The sequence below is a fragment of the Pyrus communis genome, chromosome 9, assembly GCF_041283825.1.
Source record: "Pyrus communis isolate YQ-2024b chromosome 9, ASM4128382v1, whole genome shotgun sequence".
Taxonomy (NCBI): Eukaryota; Viridiplantae; Streptophyta; class Magnoliopsida; order Rosales; family Rosaceae; genus Pyrus; species Pyrus communis.
Genome location: NC_142573.1, coordinates 3,049,030 through 3,064,423, shown reverse-complemented (window position 1 = coordinate 3,064,423; position 15,394 = coordinate 3,049,030). Strand labels below are relative to the sequence as shown.

Genomic DNA, 15,394 nt, shown 5'->3' with positions numbered 1-15,394 from the left:
AAATTGACCATCTTCCGTCCACTTTTGGACTTCGTGGAAGGTATGAAAGTTGGTCCACTCACTGAGATATTAATTTCTGTGAAGTTTGAAAATTTTTTGAAATAGTTGAATTTTCCGGCAAATCGGGGCGGCCGACCGCCACCCGCGGCGGCGCGTGCGGCGGCGCGTGGCCAGTGGGCCGCCAATGCTATTTTTAGGCTATGTCAAATGTCTTGAATTCAGTTTTGTCATTTGAATGACGTACGTTGATAGTTGGAACCTAAATTCGTTACGATACGTTACTTGATAAAATGTGAATCGATGATCCGACCGTTGGATCGTCACCAAAATTGGATACATTATAATACGTAATATTTAAATATTATAGGAATTTACGGATCCGGAATCCGACTCACGGATCTTCCTGAATTGGATTTGTAAGTTAGTAAAATAAATGTTCACGGCCACTTGTTTTAGGCAATTGGCGGAGATCTGACCGTTGGATCGTAATGAAATTTTAATATGTTATTCTAGAAACATATTGTGGATCGTTGGGAATTGCGGATTGGAAATCTAATATGCGGATCTTCTGGGTCAAGTTATACAGGGTTGGAAACCCTACCGTCCATCTTTGATCGACGGTTGACTTGTGGTCAATGGGTATCAAACTATTATAGAATGTCGTTGAGGTTGTGTTTTATGTGAATTACATATTATACGGATAAGAGTTCTGAGATGTGATTTGATAATTGGTCACAGGGACCAATCATTCAGGACGCCTCGATGTGTGCGCTAGAGAATCATAGCGTGGACTCCAGGTGAGTGCATCTTTTCCTTTTTATCGTACATATTATTGAGAGTTCTATCGACACTTTTAAATTGATTAGGCATATTACTTTCATACATATTTATTGTGAATGCTTGAAGTACTATATGAACTACGAATGGCTTGATCCATGTCTAGGGTACGTAGGCAGTTTAACGAGACGTTAGATGCAGCCATAAAATATTTGAGACAAAAGCCTTGCTTGGGAAATTGAGTAATGCGAAGGAAATTTGTAAAGGCAAGTTTTAGTTTTGTGAATTAGTTAGTTAAATTAGAGTTAATTGGGTTGTCATGGATAATTATCCCTGAAAATAAGTACTTTGGGAGTAGGGCGTTACTGATTGTACACTTCACACCATATTGTTTATAATTGAAAATGCTACGACATGGTTAAGTAGTAGATTGCATCATGATATATCCATATGTATATTACTTGCATATAATTATTGGGAATGCTTTCAAGTGCAAAGGTGAACTCAGGACACCCAGGTAAGTTCAGGTGAGTTTATGGTAATAGTTGAATCGATTGCGTTATAGCATGACTACAGTTATGAGTTACGCAATATCAATAATGTCGTACTGGTTGCCATGAGTTGCACATGTTATATTGAGATGCATTGAGAGCTCATAAACCTGCACCCCGGTGTTAGTGCTCCCGCCCGTGGCCAGGGCACAGTCCTTCACGTGATGTTCACCTCCCGCACCTTACGCTCACCTTGGATTCAAGGTAGGTGCACAGTCCTGTCGTACAGACCACTTTAGGTGGTTCCGACTCGTAGGTGACCCGCGATTATTCGCCCAGTCTTCACGTGATCGTAGCACTTATTTACATCCAGTCCTGTCGTACAGACCACTTTAGGTGGTTCCGACTCGTGTGCAGGTATACTTATTGAGCTATTGGCTAGCCAGGATTGATGAAATATGGATAAGTCGTACAGGTCACTATGGGTTCGCTCCCACTCGTAGCGCACTCTGGTATTTAGACACTTTTAGATTCAAATTTATTCACTTTTTATACACTATCACATTTTATGGCTTCGTCACCTTCCAGGTGTCGGCCAGCACAGCTCGATTCAGGGTCCAAGTGGACTTTCTGGGTCGGGGTGTGTCATATAAAATTGTAAAATTAATGTATATAATTATTACAGTATTTTTTTAGGGTTATAAAATTATAAAAATAATATTCTGCTTATCGTGTATCGTGTTACCCACGTGTATACCCGAATCAACCCGTTATCTTAACAGGTGCTTATCGGGTTACCCGATAACGACCCGATTCGTTATCGTGCCGACCCAAACACCTGTTAATTTCGTGTCGTGTCGTGTCGGGTTATCGGGTCATATCAGAAATTGCCAGGCCTACGTAGGATGATCATGTTCAAATAATCTTTCAATTTGCCAAAGTATGAACAACTGATGCATTTTATATAACATTTGGAGGTATAGACAGGTGTACTTAGATAAAACGTTCACAAAGCAAATGCCCCAAAAGAAGAGGGTGACTGTCCCACTAAACCCAAAACAAAGACCACTTCTAAAATCAAGGCAAGAGTTCCAACAAGGAGGCTAATTTGTTCATGATTGATTATGCCAAATCCGCATTAGGGCGAGCTTGGACTTATAAACTAATAGGTTCTAAAGTGTGGAGAAATTTATTAGAGAAAACGATTTACAAATAACTAAATTATAACTCAACCTGCAACTAAATCGAAAATTAAAGACATATATTTGAGAATTGAAGACTGAAAATTGAAAATTACTTCTCAACACAATATGACCAATTGTCGGCGTGAAATTTTTATTTGCTTTTTCTCCTGGAAAATAAAATCATAATAATATTTGAATCGTGGAGAATAAGGGGTTGGATTTTACTCGGTGCAGGTTATCAAGTTTTGCTTGGTTTTTGGTCGGCTGGAAAATGTAAAAGGTGATGAGAAACGAAAGCTCTCTCTCTCTCTCTCAAATTGACAAAAGGGAATAAGAGTAAGCAATTTACTTCTCAACACAATATGATCAATTGTGGGCATGAAGCTTAAAGAACTACGGAAGATGACATGTTGGTGAATGAGAGCAAAAGAAACGCGGTAGTATTGAGCTACACTTACAACAAAATGAAAGCAACAAACACATTTGTGCAGCGAACAATTTCAGAAAACTTAGAACAAGAAAATTTTGCAACTAAAAATCAATTAAAACATGATAATTGGATAGTGGAGGGGTTTTTCCTTCGATTGAGCTTTGAAAGGTTAACATCAAGGTCTGCATCCATTGTCTTGTACTACAAAGACAGAGAAATTTGATGAGATGAAATCTTATTAATATATACATGCATTTGCATAATACAATCACCATGTATTGCCGCTTAATTATCTGACTGATAACTTGGATTTCCAAATTAACAACAATATTTAAACGATAATGCCTTACTCAAAACAGATCCTTCTTGTCTTTAATAGAAAAGGTGGCATAAAAAGCTGACCAAGTAATACAAAGTCAATAACAAGTATCTTATTAATTAAAGTTTTAAGTGGTAGAATTGAGTATTAAGGCATTCCGTTCTGGTTCTGGGGTTCTTCGGTGCCCCTCAATCTCATCATCAGCTTCTCCATTTTGTCACGGAAATAACCAACAGCTGCAGTATACAGTCTTCTTAGGGTTTGGTAGGACTTGGTCGCAATTATCACAAAATATAAGGCCCAACATGCAAGAGTAAACCATCCGAAATCTGGAACGAGGAGGAGCACCAGCAGAACCAACGCAAGAGCTCCAAGCAAGAGGCTGATGTTGTTCATCAATTCATATATATCTGGATTGTTGGAAGCTTGGAGAATCTTTGCAGTCGCCAATACCCCCATATAAGCACATAAATCAGCAATCAACATCACAACGGTGTTGTGGTCTGTGACAAATGGAGACGGCAAATTTCCCGTCGCTTGCTGCACCTGGAGCAGGGTTCCTAGCATGGCAAGGAGAGCGAATATATATTTGTGTACTGCCAGTGGAGAATTGTACTGACCAACCTCCTCCCTAGTGCTGCATTATATACAACATATAGGATTAGATATGAAAATTACATGGAAATAAGTGCCATTGTGCTAATATTAATGGAAATAAGTGGCACCGTCCACAACTAAATTTATTTGATCAGAAGGTGTGTGTTACAGGATATTTGGAAACCAAATTTATTTGATCCATAACTTGAACCTGGAAATTGAAAACGAAAAAGAAGGTTGCGCACAGTATCGTCATGGGTTAACAAGATTGTGTACTGTTTCCGTTATGCTATACAATCTGTTTGTGACTAAATGCAGAGGCGAGTAGATGCAACCTTCTTTGTATGAGTAGACTTTCACCGAACTGAGAGGGCGGTGGCGTGCGTGAATGAAAGAGTTTAATAGAATTATGGATGCAAAAATAAACAAGTAAAAAGTTGATAACTAATAAGTAAAAAGAAAGCAAAAGAACATGTACTAACCCAACTGCGATTCGTGGAGGATTAGTCCCACCGTGCATCATTTCTGGTGTTCAATTGAGTTCTTCTGAACTTTTGTGGGGAGGAGGGTGGGGATGTGGGTTATTGGTGCAGGTGTTGGGAAATGCTGAGAATGGTTTTAGACAAAGCTTGGCTGCTTATAAAGTGGAATAACACATGCAGTACTTTCCCGCAGTTGATAGTGTAGCAATTGATGTATAGGATTGAGCCTAGGGTTAACAACAGTGAGTACCCATCCAATCTCCAATCTCCAATCTATTGAGCTGGACCATTAAAATCATGACAGATGTTATATAAGCTTTTACCCAGGCCTCTACTACCCTATCGAAACGCACACATTTCCCCTTAAATCCATAACGAAACACAATACTTTTCCCTTCAAACACAATATTTTTTTCCCTTTAAACACACATTTCCCCCTTAAACCTATCCAATTTACTCAGGCTTTCATCTAATAACAACGCTTTCATCCAATAATAACTTGATAAGTGCCCAAAAAAAATTAAAAAAATTAAAACTTGAATTAATGGACATTTGTCAAGTTTTTATTGGGTGACAGCAGGAGCTCATTTTTGCTCACTATATAGTTACCTAATCATCTGACACTTATTCTTTCATTTAACTCTAGTTAATTTTTACATTAAATGTTAATTTTTCAATTACAAAAATATTAACCAAGCTTAAGTCAAAGAATACGTATCAAATGATTAGTTTATAATAAACATACATCATACTTTATGATGATGCGCAAAAATGCGTTTTTTTTTTTTTAAAGCAGCCGAGCTTTGTTATTAACAAAACCCGGTGAAGAAGAAAAAGGTAGCGGGGGGATGCTACTTGTCGAGTTTGTCTAATTGTCCGATTACGTGGCGGAGGGATACTACTTGTCGAGTTTGTCTAGTCGGAGGGATACTATTACTACGCGTTTAAGTGGGGCCGCTTGTCGATTTTCTCTAGTTGATCGATTAGGTGGCAGAGGGATACTATTACTACACGTTTATGACCTTGACCTTCTGCAACGACAAAGTCCACAAACAAAACTGATTAAGTGATGCCTCTAACTTTGCAACTTGCCTTACGAGTAAATATGGACGAATGACAATTGATTATATTTAGTGAGAAAGGTAGTCAATGTTTGTGTTAATGTGATTATAAAAAAAATTCAGCACTATGAGAACTCATTGAGGACAACTCTATCTGGATTACGTGTATCTTTAAATTTTGCTCTAATATTTTATTTATTTAAAGTTGACCCTTAATAAAGATGCCACCGAGATGTGAAGGACCAATTTACATCTTTGGTTTTATATCTTTGCACTAAAGTTGCCCTTATTAGCATCTCCAAAAATATAATTGAGCACTCCAAATTTTCAACAGTTTGAAAGAAAATTACTCTTATGAGTAGTGCACGATAGAATTTGGAAGTGTACCCTATTAAAATTAGATTATTAATATATTCTTTACTCTTAAAATTAAATTTAAAGGTGACTGATTGTGCATTCTTGACGATTAAAAGAACATTTATTGTAGAAGTGAAACCACTCAATATAAGTTATATAGAATCTTGCCAATTTTTCAACAGGGGAGTATTGTATTCTTCAAGAAAAATAATTTGAAGGCTTCTGCCGTCGTGTTAATTTCAACAAAGTTCTTTTTAAATTTTTTTATTTCATAGGCTCAAATCTGAAAATTAGAATTTAGAAAGACGTCCCCAAAGCCTGAATTAGTAGAGTTTAGCAACTACAATTTTTTTGTTTATACAATGATATTTACACTAAGGATGGAGAAATAAATTGGTTACGTAATAAGTAGCATTCATGTATTGTTCAACTATGGTATAAGTTAAGGGAGCTTGGAGTATCTTCTCAGCTAATGTGGAGTGACCCTAATGAACTGTTACCACCCTCCTCTTTTGTGCTGTTATATTATATACATAATCTTAGTTATTAATATTAATAAATAAATAAATGATATGTGAACCTTTTATATGTGTCTACTGCCACATTTTTACTTTTTACTTTTAAAATACGAAATAAGGCGTTTCTAGCTCTAGTTTTGGATGAGCTTCTCTCAATTATGTCTAGTAATAGAATAGGACGGCTTGCTCTGACCAAGACTCCACTTTTTTCTCCGTCCATGGAGCGTATGAATTTCCTGGAATGTATATAGACCAAAAGAGGGAATGCAGGGATAGGAATAGGAATTATTTTTTAGGTTTTATGTTAACATTCTGAAAGCTTTTCTTCATGTGGGGAACACAAACAAGATCACATATGTACGTCACTTCATGTATTGTTTCTTTTTTTAGAAAGCAACGGCATCATTCAGTAGGAAAAAGCGAAGGCACTACATTGACATCAAACTTGAAACAAAATAGAAGTTCAATGATTAAAATCTGAAAAAACAACATCCAAAATAATGTTAGGGGGTTCTTTAAACCATGAGCAGGAGCATGACGAAGATAGAGCATGGCGAGCAAGCCAGTGGGCAGCCCCATTGACTTGGCGACACGTATGGAAAGCAGTTGTTCCAGTGACCCTGAGCAGCAGAGCTTTAGAGTCCTTCACGATATATCCAACAAGGGACAAATCAGTAGAACCCTTATTCAAAGTTGTCACGATCTAGAATGAATCATTCTCAATAATAAAATTATGTAGTCCCCTGTGCGTCGCCATAAGAATCCCCTCACGAGCCGCGAGGGCTTCAATGTGAAGGAGAGAGGGGACGTGCTCAAAGACATTCGAACACGCAGATACAAAAGCCCCCAACTCATCTCTAATAACCACCCCAACAGCCTCACACTTCGCAGCTTCCCTCCAAGCACCATCCACATTTACTTTCCACATCCAACAATACGTAGTAAGCACTCTCGACTGAGAAGCCGCCCCCTATCACTTCATAGTCTTCATGTATTGTAGTCCGAATTTTATATTGTCAATTTAATTTTATAATAAAATTTCGATACGGCCCTCATGAGATGATGAGATGGCAACAAAGTAAGTAACTTACTTTGTAAAAAAATAACAGATTACAACTTGTTAATATTTTTGGTACATTGTAGAAAGATTCCACAAAGTAATCGCACCTTTATACGTTAAAAGACACATCTCTTGTAATTTCAAGAGATATAAACACAACTGTGGAATTAGTTTGAGGTCTCTTTCTATATTGCTTTGACATTTAGCATATCTTATTGCACCTGATTTAGTCATTTTGTTAGCGCAGACAAAATTGTAACCAAATTAGAGTAAAAAAATTTGACACAAAATGGACATATAAAATAATAATCACAATTAAGTATTATTAATTAAGCAACTCTAGGTCTTTTATGCATTCTTTTATATAATTGTTTAAAATATCAAAAAATACTTTATCTATTTTTTCTTTAACAAATGATGTTATATTCATAAAAAAGAAAGGGGTGAGCTAAGCCTTAATACAGTAAAAACTAGAAAGAACCCACGTTCAATTGAAAAGTGTAAAACACTAAAAAAATTTCTTCTTGAATTTAGTATTGAGCTAAGCGTTAATACAGTCAAAACTAAAACCCACGTTCAATTGAAAAGTGTAAAACACTAAATCTCAACAACCTGAGATTTTAAAAATCAACGACTTTGATATTTCAAGTCAATATTTGAAAGGAAAGGACAGTAATATTTGAAAGGACAACAACTACTTTGATGTTTCAAGACCGACACCATATCATGTTCGACAGCCTGGACATTATTTCCCCAAGCATGTGAGACAGGGTTTATCCAAATTTTGTCAACAACATCAAATGTTGCTTTTGGTCCGAACGCTTCGACTAAGGATTTGGGACACTGCACCATAGATTTTAGAGACACCAAGTATGCTTTTTGCCGAATCAGTATGTGTTCGGTGGAGTTATTTGGCAGCTGCAAAAGTTCAAATGCAGGCGTAAATTTCCTTAACTATTTGGCCTACAGGCCTAAGCTCAAGGAAACTGGGGAACTGTGTTGGACTTAAAATTACATCATTAGCCTGTGCAATCAAAACCGTTGAGTAAGCATGGCTTCTAATCGTCAGATCAAAAGGTAAACATAATTTTATTATTAAAGAATAATGTTATGATTTTTCATAATTATCTTTTAATAATGATTTATCTTGATATTTCGTGAATGAGGAAAAATATATCTCCAATCTGGAAACAGGCGGCACAATTCGAATTGATTTGGATGGTTGGCGTGTGGATGTGTGGTTTGGATCAGTTTTGGTTGACAGATATGCGTGCATGTGACATGGGTGGTGATATGCTTTATGAGTCTACACGTGGCGGTGATAAGATGGCATCAATTGTCTTGTGATAATTAACATTTGGTATTTTATGCTAAATGATTTAGCATATTGGTATATGCTTTTGTATTGTGGGCCAGCATGTGGTTTTTATAGAGTCAGATTCACTCATTATGGATATTTGGGATAATTAGCCATAAGAAGTCTAAGGTATGGTTTGGGGTTGAGGTGATTTAAAAAAAAACTGGTATGAAAAAAAGCTAGGAAAGTTTTTGGTGTTTGATAAACTTCCAACTTCAGTTTTTTTTTCACAGTTTTGGGTGAAAAAAAAACCAAAAAACAGAAGCAGCTTCGAAAAACTGGCTTTTCAGCTTCTGCACAAATCTTTAAAACACAAGTGAACAATGACCCTTTAATGAAAGTTTATGGCAATCCTACCCTCCCTTCATCTCTATCATCCCCTTCCTGCTCCTCTCAGCTTCATCTCTACCAAAGATCTTTGAAGATTTGTGTCGCCCCCAGCTTTATCGCTTAGCTCACTGTCGAAAGGCAGCATTTCTCCTCAACTCAGATCCTTGGCTTCCTCGACTCCCAATCTTGCTCTTTGCTCGACCATTGCCTTCATCCACTCCGACATTGTCAACAAACTCCACGATGCCAGCCAAAACCCAGAAGACAAAAAATACCGATCTGCCGAAACCCATATGAAATTCAACTTGTGAAAAAAAAAAAAAAAAAAAAAAACACCATATGACAAATCCAAAAGCTTTTTCTGAGAATGAATGAGAAAAAAATGAAAATTGATGATGAGGGAGAAAGTGGCGAAAAGAATGGAATTTGGTGATGAGAGAAAAAGTGAAGAGAGAGAGAGAGAAAGATAGTTGGACGGGAAGGAGAAAAAAAATGGAGATGATTCTAGAGAGAGAGTGTTCTAGAAATGTAAAAGAAAAGAGAAAAGGAAAAAAATGTAAAAGATAGAATTAAGCTTGGTTTTGGGGAACATAGAAAAAGAAATATGATAGAGAAGCAGCAGAGGAAATGAAGAAAAAGAAATATGATAGATAAGCTTGGTTTTGGTCATTTCATATCGTCACAGCTGTTGTTTTGCATAAAAGTTTACCAAACACTATCATACTGCTTTTTTTTTTTTTTTTTTCCCAAAGTACTTTTACAAAAAAGTTTACCAAACACTCTGCTGCTTTATTTCACAACTGCTTATTCTTACAGCACAGTAGAAGCAGTTTTTTTTCAAATCACAACAATACCAAACCAGCCCTAAGTAGGCTTAGGCTTTCGAGAGTTTGAAATCATCAAGGCCACGCCAAGTGGGATCATGCATATTTGAAAGATAGTATTCCTATTATTTTGCAAATTACGATGGATATCTTAGGGCTGGCGAATTATAAATACAGAGGCAGTGGCAACATAATTGCCCCTCCAATTCAACACACAAATTGCCTTGCGTAAATCTTCTCAACAACATGAGATTTTATCTTTCTCCCCCTTTCTTCCTCCAACACATCTTCAGTTTGAATAAACAGCACTGTGAAGGCAAACGACGACATCTTCAATTTGGATAAACAGCACTGGAGCCGTAGAATTAGCCGATCAAGAAGCACCTTCAATTTGGATAAACATCACTACTTCAAGATTGACTAGTTATTTATCCAAGTCTCGGTCGACAGGGATTTTCGAGTCCTTTTTTGTAGAGGTCATCTCCTTAGTCTTCTTGGCGAAATAAGGTGTTACCAGATTATTAGACTCAGCACATTGAAAGTCGAGTAATGTTTTATAATTGGATATTCACAAGTACACTTTAGAGTTCGGCAAGCCGACAGCCGAATCACATTTACATCAAAACATTTATTTCTTTCGAGTATTTGTGTCAGTATAGTTTGGTGCCAATTGGGCGAAATTATATCCAACGGGGGACAAATCAATAGAACCCTTATTCAAAGTTGTCACCATCTAGAATGAATCACTATCAACAATAAAACTATGTAGTCCCCTGTGCGTCGCCAAAAGAATCCCCTCACGAGCCGCGAGGGCTTCAATGTGAAGGAGAGAGGGGACGTGCTCAAAGACATTCGAACACGCAGATACAAAAGCCCCCAACTCATCTCTAATAACCACCCCAACAGCCACACACTTCGCAGCTTCCCTCCAAGCACCATCCACATTTACTTTCCACATCCAACAATACGTAGTAAGCACTCTCGACCGAGAAGCCGCCCCCTATCACTTCATAGTATTCATGTATTGTTGTCCACATTTTATGTTGTCAATTTAATTTTGTAATAAAATTTCGATAGGCCCTCATGAGATGATGAGATGGCAACAAAGTAATTAACTTACTTTGTAGAAATTAACAAATTATAACTTGTTAACATTTTTGGTACATTGTAGAAAGATTTTACAAAGTAATCGCACCTTCACGTTATAAGACACATCCCTTGTAATTTCAAGAGATATAAACACAACTGTGGAATTAGTTTGAGGTCTCTTTCTATATTGCTTTGACATTTAGCATATCTTATCGCACCTGATTTAGTCATTTTGTTAGCGTAGACACAATTGTAACCAAATTAGAGTAAAAAAAATTGATACAAAATGGAAACATGAAATAATAATCACAATTAAGTATTATTAATCAGGCAACTATGGGTCTTTTATGCATTCTTTTATATAATTGTTCAAAATATCATAAATACTTTATCTATTTTTTTTTTTTTAAATAAACGATATTATCTACATAAAGAAGAATGGGATAAGCTAAGCCTTAATACAGTAAAAACTAAAACGAACCCACGTTAACACTCAATTTTTTTTTCTTCTTGAGTTTAATTGAAAAGTGCAAAACAATAAAAAGAACCCACGTTCAAAGTAGTTGACGTGACTGTGAAATAAACACAAGAAATCAACCCCGATGATATTCCTGATATTTCAATAATATTTTAAAAAATCAACTACTTAGATATTTCAAGTAAATACTTGAAAGGACAGTAAGCGTGTGGCTAGAAAATTCCGTGTCTCATCTCGCTCCCTGACTCGTTCGTTAACAGACATTGCGCATAACATTCTCAGTTTCTCTAATTGTTAAGTTGGAAATTTTTAACCTGCAACCATATAAGATGAGATATGTGCAAATGACCTGAAATCTTCATTGGTAATATAGACTGAAACCTCGATACATTACATATTACTTAAATTTTATACCAAATATCTTTAGAGCATCTATAAAGGAAATACCAAATTTACGAAAATTTTGGATGCGATCCTTAGCTATGAATATTTTTTTATTGAAACCTTGTTGGTTTTTAATTTTTGATCGAGGTCCCTGAAATCAATGTGATCATTTATTTTTATGTACGTTACTATATTTTTTAAATTAAAAATTAGAAATTTTAGTTGTTTATATAAATGAGATTTTAAATTAAAAAAACCATAATTTGTGGGATTAAAAATATTAAAATATAAATATACTATTGTGTTTATATATATAAACATGGGTACATTCATCAAAATTAACCAAAAAATTTATTGTATCAAAACATGCGTATATTCTTCAAAATCACAAAAAAAAATAAAAAAATAAAAAAAAAGATATTAGGCTTAATAACATTAGTAAATTTCTTCGATTAAACTTGACATGGATACATTTTAAAATCAAAGAAAAAAGAATGTACCCACATAAGTTTAAAAATGGATTAAAAAAATTGAATAGATTTTATATAAAAAAAAAAATGGTATATTCTACATATAACAAAATAAAAAGTTTTACATGAATAGGTACATATAATTAGCATGGGTACATTTAGCAAAAATAAAAAGTACAAATAAAAAAAATATATGGGTACAAATACAAATAAACTTTAAAAAATATGGGCACAAAAAGAAATTAATATATGGGTACAAATTAAAACTGAAAAGAAAATTGGTACAAATTAAAAAAGAATTACAAATTAAAAATGGGTACAAACTAAAACTAAAAATATATGATAAAAAATTTAGTCATAAATATAAATATACTAATTGTAACATTTTTAACATTAAATGAATATATTTAGAAATAAAAAAATATTTTATTATTGAAATAATTAATGATGTTATTAATACACAAGGACCTTGATCAAAATTTGAAAAGGAATAAGATTTTAATCAATGGAATAGCAAAAAGAAGGATGAGAACCTAATTTCTCCTATTAAAAAATTATTAAATAAATTTGATAGCAGAAGGTTTTGCCTTCAATTGCCTCAACGCCACACAGAAACTGAAGGCTCAGTTGAAGAGAGTTTCTTGCCAATTTTTTACTGTAGTCTATGTGACAATTTTGACATCTTATTTGAAAATTCTCTTCTATGTATTGTGGTTTCATATGCCATTCTTTAAAGTTTCATTTCAAATTTCAACATTGTTAGCAAATTTTCATCATTTTCATAAAAAACAACCGATGTCGATATATTCATCAATATTTTTACAAATTTACATATTGATATTTTCACAAATACTAATATTTTAATCATTGTCCCAAAGTAAAGTTCTTGCTTTCTAATATATTAATAATCACATTTAAATTTTGGTGTTTGTTATTGGCACTATAAAATTTTCATTTGACACTCCAAACTTTTCATATTTAGAAAAAAAAAAAAATACTTATAAAGAGTGCAATTTGAAATTTTTAAAGTGCTAATAGCAAATTAGGCTATCACATAATGGGTAGCCTAATTTGTTATCGAATTCATCATTCACGAAATTCTAACTTTAAATCTTTCATTTCTAAATTAAAAAAAAAAAAAAAAAAAAGAATATCACCAAGTTCAAGTACTGAGGCAAATGTGATTCTTATTATAATGCCCTTTCTACCTTTCGCCAACTTCCCCAAGAAAATAGAGATTTTCAGTTGTTCCCTACCTTGTGCTTACTGCTCCCTAAAATTTTCTTTTTTATTGTAAGCATAATTTACTGAACGATTATGAAGGCCATAGAGAGAGAAATATGCGGCAATAGTAGAGAGAAGAGAGATGTGTAATTGTGGGTGTGTTCTATTCCACCCCATTATGCCTTTATTTATAATAGTAGGGAAGGTTAATTTCTTACCCTTTTAGGATTACAACTCCTAATAGATAATCAACTCCTAATAGGAATATAAGAGATATTCCTAGATATACTAGGATTTACACAATCACATTCCTATTCTAATAGGACTGCAACACTCATCCTTGAGTGTGTAAATACTCAAGTAAATGACGCATCAGGTCTTCAGTGATGAAGCAAGTACAATTGATGAAGCCGTCGGCACAATGAGCGAATGCGAGTCTCAAATCAACGAAAGAATGCATAAAAAGTAAAACTCACAAAACCTCGCTATGGTAAAACCCAAGGTGGGGAAAAACCCGTAGATTAAGGAGAAAAGTGAAAGGTTGCATTAAGTCAAAACTATACGTCTTTTAGACACAAGTAGAAGAGCACATAAGGGTATGATGAGCCCAGGATGGGTGCCTCATTAAAACCTAGTTAGGTAGCAAAAACCCAGTGGGAAAAATGCTCCTAATCGTAGGGAAAAATAGTACATTAAGATCAAGTGAGTATACTTCTGAATACTCCCCCTGAATTTGACATAACTTCCAAATGAGAACTATAAACATTGCATATGAATAGTTAGGCATACCAATTCCTCGGACAAGCTTTTGGAAGGTTGACTTCAGCAGTGACGTCGTGTAGAGGTCAGCAAGGTTATCTGGGATCGGCTGGCATGACTTCAATCTCCAAATGCTTTGCTAATGTAGATGTAGACGCAATATATCTTGACATTGACTTTGTTGCTGTATCATGGCTTGGTCGTGTTGATACATGCGGCTTAGTCTTTATGGATCGTCGTCAGGACTCAACGATGGATGAAAACACAACAAGTACTTCGAATATGCTCAACAAGAACTTCTAACCATGTCTCACTTGTGGTGTAGTGAAGTGAGGTGAGTCTTGGAACGTTTCGAAGATTTTGCAACTAAGGTCATATCATGGAGCTCCAAGATATTGCAATATCCCAAACGATAAAGACATAACCATTTGGGGATTTTGCCTTATGCGGGTTTGATAAGTAACAAACGTCAGCATAACAAACAAGGCAAGTATCATTCCGAGGATCAAGGGGTTGGATCCGCTGGAGATGCGTTGGGATTTGCCCTCGTAGTACCTTCAGGAAACGTATTTAATACTAATTTAATGGTTGCGTGTAGGCGCGGTGCTGCATCTTTACCAAGATCAACAGCGAATGAGATGTCCTGTCTAAATACAATGAGCTAAGTACAACGAAGCGCAAAGTTGAACTTAGATACGGAATTTCGGATTCCATAACTTCTTCAAGGGTCTCATTTGCATATAACGTATGGACGATCAAAGGTATACTCAAAAGTGACACATCCGGGGTGTAGTTCGACTGGTAGGCCAAAATACCGTCAGAACAACGCTTGAACTTCAGGTTAAAGTATAAACGAGTTTCCCTAAGATCTTTCATCTCAAATTCCATCTTCAAGTGCGAGGCAGTTTTCTCAAGCTCTTCCGGAGTCTTAGTGATATTCGTGTTAACGACATAAAATGTAACTCTAGCAATTTGAAATAAGACTTCATAGTTTTACACGCAAGGGCATAATTCATCCCTGACTGATCAAATAATCACTTAGATGGGTATACCATATCCGTTTGATTGTAAGTGAATGCCTTAAACAAGTTAAGAGGGTGTTCCGTGGTTTTGAACTATTTGAACCAATCCATGTAATTATTCGGGAACTTACATGTAAATCTCCATATCTATATCCCCATGGAGAAAACACTAACCACATTT

General features: G+C 35.4%; 1 protein-coding gene across 1 annotated transcript; it reads right to left on the bottom strand.

Moving 5' to 3' along the window:
* Positions 1-3,322: 3,322 nt before the first annotated feature.
* Positions 3,323-4,398, bottom strand: LOC148694038 (uncharacterized). The gene is made up of 2 exons (XM_088699743.1): positions 4,281-4,398; positions 3,323-3,838 (listed from the first exon to the last, which is right to left on the bottom strand). Exons 1-2 carry the CDS (start codon positions 4,319-4,321, stop codon positions 3,349-3,351), a joined length of 531 nt encoding a protein of 176 aa, XP_088555869.1. The 5' UTR covers positions 4,322-4,398; the 3' UTR covers positions 3,323-3,348.
* Between the last annotated feature and the right edge of the window lie 10,996 nt (positions 4,399-15,394).

Coding starts and splice junctions, on each gene's coding strand:
- LOC148694038 (XM_088699743.1), bottom strand. CDS start 4,321: ATGATGCACGGTGGGACTAATCCTCCACGAATCGCAGTTGG. Junction 3,839..4,280: donor CCTCCACGAATCGCAGTTGG/GTTAGTACATGT, acceptor TATATAATGCAG/CACTAGGGAGGAGGTTGGTC.